Source organism: Polyodon spathula, chromosome 1 (assembly GCF_017654505.1).
Source record: "Polyodon spathula isolate WHYD16114869_AA chromosome 1, ASM1765450v1, whole genome shotgun sequence".
NCBI lineage: Eukaryota > Metazoa > Chordata > Actinopteri > Acipenseriformes > Polyodontidae > Polyodon > Polyodon spathula.
This window is the reverse complement of record NC_054534.1, coordinates 34,303,143-34,316,926: the sequence shown is the minus strand read 5'-3', so window position 1 is coordinate 34,316,926 and position 13,784 is coordinate 34,303,143. Positions and strand designations below refer to the sequence as shown.

The 13,784-nt window shown below is 35.9% G+C and overlaps 2 protein-coding genes across 2 annotated transcripts; both read left to right on the top strand.

Moving 5' to 3' along the window:
- Positions 1-5,095: 5,095 nt before the first annotated feature.
- Positions 5,096-6,083, top strand: LOC121317675 (heat shock protein beta-11-like). The gene has a single exon (XM_041253840.1). The coding sequence runs from the start codon at positions 5,184-5,186 to the stop codon at positions 5,823-5,825; it is 642 nt and encodes a 213-aa protein (XP_041109774.1). The 5' UTR covers positions 5,096-5,183; the 3' UTR covers positions 5,826-6,083.
- Positions 6,084-6,441: 358 nt separating this feature from the next.
- On the top strand, positions 6,442-9,204 carry LOC121317686 (ATP synthase subunit e, mitochondrial-like). The gene is made up of 4 exons (XM_041253844.1): positions 6,442-6,548; positions 7,532-7,586; positions 8,626-8,724; positions 9,002-9,204. The coding sequence occupies exons 1-4, from the start codon at positions 6,513-6,515 to the stop codon at positions 9,025-9,027; spliced, it is 216 nt and encodes a 71-aa protein (XP_041109778.1). The 5' UTR covers positions 6,442-6,512; the 3' UTR covers positions 9,028-9,204.
- The last annotated feature ends 4,580 nt before the right edge of the window (positions 9,205-13,784 follow it).

Genomic DNA, 13,784 nt, shown 5'->3' with positions numbered 1-13,784 from the left:
TGCTAGTTTGAGTCTGTCTCAACAGTCAGAGTGCATAGCTTTTATACCCTCACACTGGGAGTTCCTGAAACTTCCTGAACTTTCTGCATGTTGCTTAGTGGGATACTCACACTATGTGTCATGTTAGAGAGGAATGATTATATCACTGTGATGTTCTAAAACTGAAGGCTCACTGCACTGCCAACTCAGTTCCAAATTCTTCAGATGCGTTCTAATTATAGTGAACATGACAACTTATTTTGGTATATAATATGTCATGGTTCAGTTCAGACAGATTAGGGCTTTAATTTAGTTAATTCTATTTATTCTTTATGTTGTCATATTTGTTAATGATTTGTTTGATTTGGGATATCCTTATTTAGTCTCACTGTTTCTTAATTTCTATTGACTTTCCTTATTACCTATTTTGTTTGAAATCTTCCTAATTTTCCTAAATATCTCTACCATTTACTAGGGTTATATATTTAGCCTTTCATGGACCTCGTTATCAAGTTTGCCAAGAGATCTTCATTTGATGTGGAGGTGTTAGGGTTTGTACCACTTATATTGGTTGTTTTTGTTTAGCCCCTGAATAAATTACAGTACCATGATTAAGAAACCTATTGTCAGACGACTAGTCAGTGTCTTTGAATTTGTAGTTTTAAGACGGTTACTTAATTAGTCTGTATGTTAATGATGGCAATATGACCTACATATTCTTGTTGTTTTTGTTTAGTTCCTGAATAAATTAATGAAGGAAACCTTTGTCAGAAGACTAATGAGAATGTTAGGTTATGGATGTAACCCTGAAAGAGACGACGATCACCTGCAATACATTTGGGAAATGTCTGCCACTGCTAGCTATTTGCTGAGCATTTTATATCAGAGCTGCTGATAGGCCCCTCTGGGGAGTGATGTCCTCGGTCCCGCCTTTCAAGGGAACAAATAGTCACTCCACAGATCTCACTTCTTCTTTTGCATCAAACTCATGAAGGTGACCGATGCGATCTCGCAGGTTGGTGGTCGTCTTCTCTTTCAGGCAACCAGGGTTACATCTGTAACCTAATGTTCCCTTTCAATTAAAAGACGACCACCAACAATACTTCTGATTAATAAGTAATTAAACGGTAGCTACTATTATTAACATTACGATAATTGTTACCTGCATTACAACGCATTACCTCTCACCCCTGCCGCACACAGCAATGGGGTGGGAAGAACAGATCAGAAGCCTGCGTTTCCAATTGGTTCTGGGGCACTGAAGCCTTTCGCCCCTGGAGCACATGCACAGTAGTGATTTCTGAGCTCTTCGCGTGTAGAAGCAATGCGAGTTTTCAATGAGCTCTGGGGCGCTGAACGCAGCGCACGTGACAGTTATGAAAGTGCATAGCTGTCATGACTACAGTATGATATTCTAAACAATCAAGCCACTTTTAAAATAGGTGAAACATGTTTTAATGTCATAACTACGGTATGCTCCTGCAGAAAAGAAAGTAAAATAAAATAAAAGAAAGTAAAACTAAAAATAGTACTTAAGTATAGGGCGATATGGTTATTCATACTGTATTTATATCAAATGCTAGTTATTTACAAAGCTAGCTACTTCTGTTGGCTTATTTATTTGAAAATACAGAAATCAGCAGCCTAGTATCTAGGTAACTGAAGAACAGCCTAGTATCTAGATAACTGAAGAACAGTTAAATCCAGTACATCGAGTGTAAGCAGTATGAAATGTATTTATGTTATACGTGTATTTGGGAGAGGTGAAATACGAGGGTTATGGTTGGAGGATAAAATAAGAGTTGGTTCTCCGACGCCCCACCCCTCTCAAAGTTCACCAGCCGCCACTGCTTGTATCTAATGAAGGTATAGAGCAGGGGTTCCCAAAGTGCGGCCCCCCCAAAGCCCCTCCTCAACCCCTCCCCCCCATTCTGACCATTTACTTTATTTTTACATTTTCTGAACATTTTCGTAAAAAATGTGCATGCAGTTTGGGGGAAATTAATAACACACAGCAATCAAAGTTCAGAAAAATCCCCTAACATACATTTTTTTTTTACATGTTTTGGATCAAAATCGGGACCCTCTCAAGCCAATTTTATTAATTAAGTTGTTATGGTCACTATATGTGCACTGTCCTTTTAAAAAAAATAAATAAATAATGGCGCCTATAGTGCACGGTAGATTTGCTGTGCTTAAGGAAAATAACATTGAACCACCTAAGAAAAGAAAAAGCCCTTCTACTTTTCTTAAATTATTATTTTGTCGTCTCCTGTCACCTTCCACGGGGGAAGATGCTCAAAGACTGTGACATGAAGACGTGATGGTACCATCCAAACAACGTTAGATTACTTAATGCAGCTGAAGTAGCTAGCTAGCTTCTGTAATGTTAACAGAGCGACTGCAAGAAATGTTACGGTTCAGTATACAGGCACTTTTTCTGTTGTAGATTTTATTTCATTATTTCAAGAGAAAAACTGTATTCAGCTTCAACTACATCGGGAAAATTATCTTTGTACAGTACTGTAGTTTTGGTGGTCAACTTGGATCTTTTGTTAGGGAAAGTACTACTGTAGTAACAGTACCAGGCTACAATTTAAAATTGTTACATTTCTTTTTTGTACAGTGTTTCTGAATAAGACTAGTTAGGCTACAGTACAGTAGCTAGTAGGATGTTACCTAGCAATCGTATGTAATTGCATAAAAAGCGCCAATGTAATGGCAGATAATTTATGAATAATTAATACTGCACTTTAAATAGAAAGGTGTGATTATTTTATTGAGAAAAAAAAGAAACATCAAGGTAAAATACAGTAGCGTCAGTGTTTTATTTCTGCACATTTACTATGGAAATAGCTCTAAATGTCCACACCATGGGGCAATTTACATAATTTGTTTATTTTGAATTTTGCACATCTCAAACTATTTGCATGGTCCCCAGAGATTAGAATTAAGCGGAGTTCACTGTACATACATTCAGCTCTTAGGGAAGTGGTTAGTTGTACAAGTCAAGATGCATTCTGCCTCACTACTGAAGAATAACCCACAAAAGAGTTTAACTGGTATAATTATTTCGGTATTATATTTTTAAATTGTTGTGACCAGGACAATTTAAGATGTGACAGCATGATATTGGTGCTCAAACCTAAGCCTGTTGTGGCACCAAGGCACAGGATAAAATACAAATACATTTCAAAGCTGCTGGTGTTGTAAAAAAGGTATGATTTGGGACATATTTCAGTTTCATGAGTGATACATTTTCTCGTGCGGCCCCCATCACATGCAACCTCCGGAAATTGGCCCTCCATCGCCAAAACTTTGGGAACCCCTGGTGTAGAGGGATTTACCACTTTAAATGCTGGTTTGTCACAACTTTATTCAAATATAGACTGGACACTATTGGAAATATTCCAGCTCAACTGGGTGATTCTTTGTTTTCTCATTTCCCCACTTTTGTTTTACAACAAAGGAATGCGTTTTCTCTTTAACAAATGAAAAAAACAGAACAAAAAACTTGTGAAAAACACTATAAAAACAGACGAATGTGGCTTGGCTTAAACATGGTAACCACCTCACACAATAAGGATAGTTATTTCCTTCACTAAGCTTTCCCTAAGTACCTTTATATGGTGACTCTGGCCTCTTCAGACGGCCGCTTTCCATGGCCTCGGCTGGGCAATGCCTTCACGAGCACCGTCTTGTAGTTGAAAGGTTTGTGTTAAATAGTCACACACACCTATCACAGTCTACCCTGGGGTTGCACTGTAATTAGGCACTGCTATCCTTACATGGATTTTAAAAAGTACCAAATAACAAAAAAGATAGCTGTGCACAATTTAATGCTAACACTGCATAAAATACTATCAGACATCTTAGCACATTAGATGCCATTTCCCTTACAAAAACACTAAATATTTTAGCACAGTAATTGTACGCTTTCCCCATACTTATACTATGCATTAATTATAGTTTAGTTGCGCGGCCATGTTTTTAATATGCTTTACCTTTCCTCTCTATTTTTTACAATGCTTACCTATGCTTTACCATGTTTTCACTATGCTTTATTACACTTTGCTATAGTTTTACTATAGTAAACTTAAAGACGTATAAGGGTTAATAAACATGGTTTATTATGTATTCAGATCATTTTATATCAGTTTCTTTATTGATTTACATTAGCATTACTGCGCCACTAGTGTTTGCACAGATGAGGATGACAGTTTTGCAATAAACTGAATTGATCATTTTACACTGCAGATCTTTAAAACTATATTTACAGAGTTCGGTTGTTGGTTTAATTTTTGTCAGATCACAACCTGCCATAGATTCACCATCTCTAAAGTGCTGGTAATTTATTTTCTTTCCCAAACACATAAAGAGTGCAATGCAAATAAACTGTTGGTTTAAAGTGCTGCAACTCTGGTACACTTTATGAGCCCTTAATTCATTAAGTAAAACTAATAAAAGGTCCTTGCTAAAAACTACGTATTCACTGCTATTCATTTTTGTAAACCCTTTCTGTAACAAAAGGTCCCTTGGTGATTGTTTTGCCTCCTAGTCCTTTTAAACCATTGTGTACAATATTAATTGAAAATTGTGCAATCAAAGTAAAAATGAAAATGAAAAAAAAAAAAAAAAAAAAAAAAAAAAAAACACCCACAAAATTTGACCAACATAGCTTGGAAACATTTATAATACTTGTAAACATTATAAAAATAAGTACAAAATATTTAAATGGAATTTACTATATGTATTTTAAACAGAATTATTTAGTTTCTATAAACTCCTATGTTACCCAGATTTTGCTTAACGTTTTACTTGAATAGGTATATTTTTCATGACAAAACACATTTTGTAGAGTTATCTAGCTTCTCTGGGAAGTGATACGAAAAAAGATTTGGTGTTCACTATAATTAGAATAACTCTGAATGCCAGAAGTATTTGGAACTGAGTTGGCAGTGCAGTGAGCCTTCAGTTTTAGAACATGACAGTAATGTAATCATTCCTCTCTGACATGACACATAGTGTGAGTATCCCACTAAGCAACATGCAGAAAGTTCAGGAAGTTTCAGGAACTCCCAGTGTGAGGGTATAAAAGCTATGCGCTCTGACTGCTGAGACAGACTCAAACTAGCACATCAGAAGCTACAAAGACTGAGATCTTATAGCAACAGGAGACAAGACTCCAGGAATACTCATTGAAGATGCAGTGCTCTCGTGTGTTCCAGTCTTCCTTCTGCACTCCAATGGCTTTCCATTGGCCAGTGCCAGTGCGCACACTGTGGCCAGAGACCCGCTCCATCTTTATTCAGATGGAGAATGACATCCTGAGACAAATGGAGGAAATGCAGAAAAGTATGGACCGAGTTCATCAGCTGATCTTTAATAAGATTGAGGCTATTGATCAGGGCACTAAGCTTTTTGATGCCAAGGCAATCCCCTATAAGACAGAGAAGGAAGGAAACCGCTTTGCTCTGACGCTGGATACCAAAGACTTTTCACCCAAAGAGCTGACCGTGAAACAGGTGGGACGGAAACTGCGAGTGACCGGAAAGCATGAAAAGAAAGAAGAAGATGGAAAAGGTGGCTACACCTTCAAACACCAGGAGTTCAGACAGGAATTGGAGCTGCCACAAGATGTGAACCCTGATGAGGTGACCTGCTCCTTGTCCAACGGGCAGCTACAGATTGAAGCACCATGTCTGGCCCTGCCTGCTATGACAGAGAGAACTGTTCCCATCAACAGCAGCCCTGCTGTGAAGACCCAGCCAGAGAGGAGCACAGAGGAACAGGAAATAACCAGCAGCGCAGAGAAAGAACACCACGTTGAAAAACAAGGAGTTTGATCGGACTGGTTAAATTTGTATATTTGTTATCATTCTGAATAGTTACGTGTTGCTCTAATATAGATATTTTTGTCTTCTATTTTGCTCTATTTCTGTCTAACTTGCTGCCCCTTTGCTTTCAGGCCTGTATTGTTTTGCCATTGATATTGCACCACTTTTCCAATTCAGTAAAATTAATGTGGAATTTTCTAAATTATTATTATTATTATTATTATTATTATTATTATTATTATTATTATTTACCAGTTGGGGTTTATGAACGCCACATATTTTAATTTACATTATAACAAAATCATGTTTTTTTTTTTTTAAATAAAATACATATTATTTTAACAAAAAAATCGAAATGCCTTTTAATTTTATACCTATACAAAGTATGCTAAATCATAGTACTGTACCGTACTTGTCAGTTAACTTAAGTGCTTCTATTTTTTGCCCAACCTGTTGGGCGTCACTTACCATTTCTGTGGCAATTACTGTAACAAAAAAACAACACGCAACTCATGTGTTGATAAAGATTGACGTACGTTTTAGCAAAACCAATCAGCAACAACTGAGTGTCTGGGCCTTCATTCCTCACGTGATCCTGCAACATAAACCACACCTCTTTGCGTCAGTACGCTCTGACGCCAGCGCGCAGGGTTTCTTCCTATTATTCCTGGGCTGTCTCACAGATTGTAGTTCAAGATGGTTCCTCCACTGCAGGTCTCGCCGCTTATCAAGGTATGCGTTTGAACAGGGGGTGGTGAGTTACAGACAAGTTAACTATACGTGATGTTGCTGGTATCGGCTACATGCTATTATGTTCCATTTAAAGGTCAATCGGTTTGTGGTTAGGCTCAGAGATCAGGCTTAGGCTAGGCCACGAGTCAGCAAAGTGATACCAAGGTCAGCCTGAAAATAAAGTATAGCCGTTCTTGGAATGTCATGGAGCAGATATATTTGTCAGGTAGTTTACGAATTTGCACTGTCCAGATATAAATAAACGTGTCTGGTTTTGCATCAAAATGTGTTAATTATAAGTAGTCGTGAGTCGATTGGAAGGAAGGTCGGGAAGCGAGTGTCAATGTAGCAGTGTTACACAATATTCTACCGTTAATGAACGTCAAACAAAGTACTCTACTATCATTTGCTTAACTGGAGATGCGATTTTATGCATCATTGAAGGACAAATTGTTTCTGGTCATTTCTGTTGGGTCACCTTGCTGGCATTGTGTCGAGATGTCCCATGTGTTGTTTCTACCGGAGGAAATTCTGCAGTGAATACTGGAAATATGGCAAATCTCACTCTTCATTAAATACCCGTCGTTGAATCGGTGAGGTGCATTCCTTGCAAAGCTCCAAGTACATAGCAAACTAGAGAACTACTGTAATATTTTGAATGACATTCATCAATAGTAGTTCTGAAGTCTTTACTGCGTCCAATATTGAGATGTGTTTTTTTTTTTTTTTATCTATAACATACAATTTGAGCTCTGTTTCTAATATGTTGCACATAATGTGGACAACTGTCATAAGTCCAAACTCAGAAAACCGAAAAACATGATGTAATACTAACCTTGGAAATGTATTACCAAGACATTAATAAAGGATTACTTTACTGTAAAATATAAACCAACTGTTTTTTATTAAACAAATTCTAACCCCTACTCCAACAAACAAACCAAAAAAGCTGTGAAATATTAAAACTTTTCTGTTCATTTCAGACGGCCAGGTGGTCAGCCTTGCTGGTTGGAATGATCTATGGCAAGAAGAGATATGGTGAGTTTTAGTTTGTCAAAGAGCTTCCATCAGTCAAATGTCACATTGCATTTACCATTGGAGAACATCAAGTAACCACCATGGAGCCAAACAAGTGGTGCGAATCACAGAATGCAACACTATTTATACAAATGAACAGGCAAACCCTTTATCCTGTTTATATTGGTGTTCATATGCACAAGTTTGGTTGATTTGATCGTGCAAGGATTTTTGTACAAAAGTACTTGACCAAGCTGTATAACTGTAAATCCAGATGTTCTCGGGTACGAATTGGTTCTCTCTTGTCTGATCTTGATGAAACTGTACAGGGATGTTTGTTTTCAGATGCTTTTCTACAGAATGCCTATAATGTGATGGTTATATGCTTGGTAGAGGATTTGTATGATCCCATCGTACATTTCTGTCTTGGTTAACCTGGGTATGTGACCCGAACTTTCACTCAGTGCTTATACACAGGGCAAGCACATAGTGACAGCGGATAACACTGTGTATTCAATTGCTGAAAAAGGCACTGTTTGGTTCTCTAAATCACCCAGCTAAATCAGTTCGCTGCTTAGAAATATACAGTAACGGGTTAACAATTGTTTTTTCCTTAATTTAATGAAGATGTATATTCCTGTGTTCCTTAGAGTGCAGTATCTTCAGTAAAAATCATTTGAAACATTAAAATGCAGGTCAACCCACTTTTATTGTCACAGTACTCATACATATAGGGATTTGTTTAGACCAGATCAATGCATAAAACATATCACAACCTGACATTTAGCTTGAATGTTACTATAAATGTGTTATTTGCATGTGAGAAGTACAAAAGATTGATCGTGAAGTGTATCTACCATGCAGATGTCCTTTGCGTCCATGAGTGTAATGGTTGTTATACTTACTCAAACATTTCATTCACCACAAGATATCAAACACTAGAATTTAATTGATTACTTCCCAATAATAGAAAATGCTTAGTTAACGGTTCTGCAGCCTTGGTGTGTGAAGCATATACCCTTATTTAAAGCTGCATTATATTTTTCACAATGTCATGCAGATTACCTGAAGCCCATTGCAGAGGAGGAGAGGATAGTGGAGGCTGCAGAAAAGAAGCAACGTGAAGAAGCAGAGCGCATTGCAAAACAGCTGGCAGAAGGTACCCTTTCTTGCACTCTTAGAAAATGTACAGGGATGTACAAGTATAGAAGTCTATTGCTGTGGAGTTATGTAAAACATTTACTGGGCACATGGACAGACAGCCTGCAGATAACACTGGGGATAATAAACAGGTCAGATTGCAAACAGATTTAAAAAATGTATGTGTAAACTATATTTGTGCATGTGAAGAAATCTGAGATTATTACCTTCATTCACGATATATGACTTTACATATAGTTAATGTCTCATTTTATACACTTCCTTTCTTTTTACAGCCAATGAAGACACCATCCTGAAATGAGCTATGAATGAAAAATATTTTCTCCCTTCTCAACCGGAAACTTTGATTTAAAAAAACAAAAACAAAAACAAAAAAAAACTGTCTTCAAATACAGATGTAATGTTTTGATTTCATAACTGCCCATCGCTACATGTATAAAGTAAAAAGACTAGGAACAATAAATCTTTCCAAAACAAACTTGCATGTACTTCAAAACCAGAACTCTTGTTTCAATGTTTGTTGAGCAGGTAGATTCTAAGACCGGTTTGTCTCTTGTTGTAAAGGCATGGCTCACAAAGGGTTAAGCTGAACAGGTAAGAAGGCACCTCACTACTATTACATATGCACCAAGAAACAGTCTAAATGATATTTAGCCACAATCGCATTCCAATTCTGTCCATATCCTTTCAAATTATTGTACCTTACTGTTTCACCCTCCCAAATCATATAATGTCCCCAAAATGGTCAGATAAATACCACACTAGCTTTTAAGTAGTTTAAAAAAAACAACTGTCAACAAAGCCAAGGGTTGCCAAACATATTTATTCGAGGCCCACTTGTTCAGCTTCATTAGGCACTGTGGCCCACTGTTGGCACTTTAAGAAAAATGACATTTTAAACTTTAACTCTGTAAATAGACTTAATCTAAATTGTTTGTTTTCATATGAATCTTATTTTTTTCTTCATTAGTATTTTATTGTATTTAATGTTTATATATATTCTATTATATATATATATATATATATATATATATATATATATATATTATACTATAATTAATGGTTAATTTATGTATTAATATGTAAATTAACCAGTAAATGTACATATTTACCAGCTCACCGGTCAAAGTATAAAATAACCAAGGAAATGTGTTAAATCTACATTTTCGCAAGTTCGTTTATGAAATAACCAAGGAGATGTTAGTGCATGTATCTAAAAAAAAAAAAAAAAAAAAAAGCCTAAGTTAATGCATTTAACAAAAACAAAAAAAAACACCACCACTGCTGCTCAGCTTGCGGATCAGTAATTAGGCACATGGGGGACCAAACACAGCATTGGAATGGTCTGATGAGTCTTGATTACGCCCAAGGAGTTCATGCTGTATGCATGAACTCCGTGGCTATTTTATAAATTGACCTGTGAACTGCTAAATCACATGAACTGTAAAAATACCTAGAATGTCATTGCTCCTGTGGCCCACTCGGGACTGTGTCCCACACTTTGGGAACCCCTCGCCTGAGCTGTTGGTTTGTAGTGTGAGGGGTTTAGCATACCTCTTAAGAGAGATGAAATGATGTGGCTTTTTATTATTTACTTGATCACAATGTACATTAAGTGTACTAGCTTTCATTGTGATTTTAGTATAGCTTATTTCTTCTGTCCCTCCGTGATGTAGTGCGGTTTTATAAAAACATTTTATATCAAGTGTTATATTGTCACACCAGCCTGTTCACAGGATATACTGTCATTATTGCCAGCAGACAGCAGTATAAACCCAGCACAAACGTAACAGTGTGATGAGTAATTGTTTCAGTTCAACTTTATCTTGTTTGGTAGGTTTATATTAGACATTATGTGCTACATATATAACTATATTCCCTGCCCTTCAACTATGAAAAGTGCACAGACTAATCAGGAAAGAGGCATAATCCCTTACTAGTTGCTATAAATCCCAGTATTTAGGTCATTGGCCAGTATAAGAAACTGCTGAGTTGTTTGTTTTAGGAGGGCTGTCTTAGCCAGCAAGGTCTAATGAAGACACATTTAAAACACATTTAAAAAAGTCATCAATTTTAAAGCAGTGCTCGAAAGGAAACCATTTGGTACAGATAAGGTGTCTTGGAGATATACTTGTTGTATAAGTCCAAGGCTTCTTGTCAATTTCAGGCTTTAACTGTCAGAAATTTAATTAATGAAAGCCATGTTTTCAATTGCTTTCCCAGAATCCATATTTAGGCCCATTTTATTGTTGGTACATTTTCATTTTAAAGTTTAGATACTAATTTAATTTTAAATAATTGTACAAATGAAATTGATGATAAATGAAATGAATAAATGTTTCTAGGCGATGTGGTCCCTAACTAACTCCAAACAATAATCTTAGCACTGATCACACAAAGACGCACTTAATGTACATTGTGATCAAGTAGCTTTAATAAAATGGTTAAATCTAGGTAGCCCCCAGGTTAACATAATAAAACTGAACCCTATGCGTTACAAATATGACCTTGACAGCTTAAATATGATCACATTCAGTAGCAGAAACTTGGAAAATGCTGATTGTTTCTGATGGATAAGAAGATTTATTATTAGCTGGTGATTCACGGCTTGAGCCACTCAGTCCTCCTTCCTGCAATTGCAAGGTACATTAGTCCTAGGACATGTATTCAGAAAGATTCTACATTAAGTCGTGATCATAGTTGAAGGATTAGTGTCTATGGTAGGAAATTGGTCACCTGCAATACGTTTCTGTGGATACTGTTTTAAATTTTGGTAGAACTGGTCAACGAAGTAACGTTCTTTTTGTTTTTGGTAAACAGCCTCTGTAGGTATGAAATGTATAGATACCCACAGGGGTAAAATTAAACTGTACTTTCGCCCTTTAATACAATACTTTACGCTGTTGTTTACATGGAACCTAAAGTTATCCTTTAAAAAAAAAAAAAAACAGAACGGTACATGTTATATAAAAAAAATGAGACGCAAACACATAATAAAAAAAATAACAATTTGTAAGTTTTACATATTTATTTTTTCAGTAACATGTTAATTTTACATAACACAGATATACCAAAGTTAAACTAGTTAACAATCGTAGCGCCCTTGTGAGTAATTATGGTGCTATCAGGTGTGTCATGAGGTGGTGTATAGGGAGGGCAAATGACCTAATAAAGTACCTTTCTTCCCCTATTCAGATAAGAAAATTGCAGCATTTCTTCACACCTTACATCTCAAAATGCTCTCAACGCCATTGGTTTATAGATTATGTTAACATACAGTTTTTGTCGCAAGCCAAAAAGACAATTATAATACAAAGTATCAGGTGCAGCTTCTAGTAATAGCCTGTTCTGATCTTGATGTGTAACAGACCTAAAATAGCTTCAATGTACAGCTTTAGATAGACACTAGGTATTGACCAACAATAAGTTAATTTCAATAGGTGTAACCAGACTCATTCAGTAAAACAGAAATCTTACATTCCAATACTAATATTTAGTGTGAATGCCTGATATATTGTTCATAGTACATATTCATTGAATGTTTTCAGTGTCACTGTTATCAGCCTGCTGGTATTCATATATTCCACTCCAAGTTCCACATGAAGTCTCAGAAATATGGATTCTATTTATATATATATATATATATATATATATATATATATATATATATATATATATATATATATATATATACACTGTATATTTTAAATCATTGCTTCAGAGCTTTGAAAATGTGTCTACTGCAATAGTTAAAGATGCTTGCCAAGAACTGCAATCCCAGAATTATCCAGACACATTGTAATATACAACAAAACTGAATTTGCAGTATCACATATCTAGAAACCCTACATTTTAAAGACATGGTTTATGTACAGTGTGCATCTTTTGATTCAAACATTATTTAAAATTGAAAACTGGACTCCACGGTAAACCACCATCTAACTAAATGTTGTTTTTTTTTTTAAATTGAAAGTCAAATAAACTTACAAGAGTAATACATTTTTTCAGCCTAGGGTTAGTTGATTAACCAGTTTCATTTAGTATCAGTGAAGAGTGGTGGTTTTCAATCCATGTTGAAATAATCCAGTAATTGAAGCTTGCAGTGTTAGTAGCACAGGACACCGTCCAAAAATAAATAATAATTTCAAAAAAGCCTAGCGTACTTCATTTGTATTTACATGATTAACAGCAGCAAACCCACACGTACTCCTCCACACACACACGCACACACGTATACACACATTTTGGTAGGCTAAAGAATATTAGCAAAAGATAATTTCATAGTTTTGCAGCCACAAAATGTAGCTATATAGACACGTTATTGACTAAGTAAAGATGCAATGACAAGACAAACAAATGATGCTTCTATTAAGTAATATAAAAAGTGAGTACCGCTGAGTCTTGAATGTAGAACAACAAAACATACTTCAGTCTTTAGTACACTTTTAGTTTTAAATAGTACAGTGCACACTATTGTGAACTGATGTGGAGGACATGAAAATAATGTCCTAATTACCTCATTTCACGCCAGGCCCAAGGTCATTTTGCATTTATCAACAGGTGCAAACCTTGGTAGTAAGAACCTGGGCTAACTGGACAATGGGTAACATTGCTGAGTACACAATCTTTATGACTTAGTATTGAAGTTTCAGCATATAAAGTGTCCTAAAGCAATGATATAATGTGTATTGCCAATACAATTAGCCACATTTACTTTTACCCATCTGGCTAATAATAATAATAATAAAAAAACCCAAGACAAATAACTGCCACTTGACCTTTTCTCCTGTGAGGAAGGATCCTCTGGTTGGCGTAAATACATTGAGACTGGAAGCAAACAGGATGAAAGGCAGCCTGATTAGTTAAACATAAACCTTTTTAAGGTCCAAGTAAATCACACAAAAGCAAACGGGTAGAAACTCATTAAGCTGTAAGAAAAGCATTATACAATTACATTAGAAGTTTTAGATAAATGTTACTATGGGAAGTGCAAGTGAACAAAAAGGTGTTTTATAACCAAGGTTAGTTTATTGGCTAAAACAGGATGTCCATGGTTGT

Excerpts from the sequence above, each read along its gene's own strand:
- LOC121317675 (XM_041253840.1), top strand. The coding sequence starts at position 5,184 with ATGCAGTGCTCTCGTGTGTTCCAGTCTTCCTTCTGCACTCCAATGGCT.
- LOC121317686 (XM_041253844.1), top strand. The coding sequence starts at position 6,513 with ATGGTTCCTCCACTGCAGGTCTCGCCGCTTATCAAG. Across the intron at positions 6,549-7,531 it reads AGGTCTCGCCGCTTATCAAG|ACGGCCAGGTGGTCAGCCTT; the intron begins GTATGCGTTTGA and ends TGTTCATTTCAG. Across the intron at positions 7,587-8,625 it reads CTATGGCAAGAAGAGATATG|ATTACCTGAAGCCCATTGCA; the intron begins GTGAGTTTTAGT and ends AATGTCATGCAG.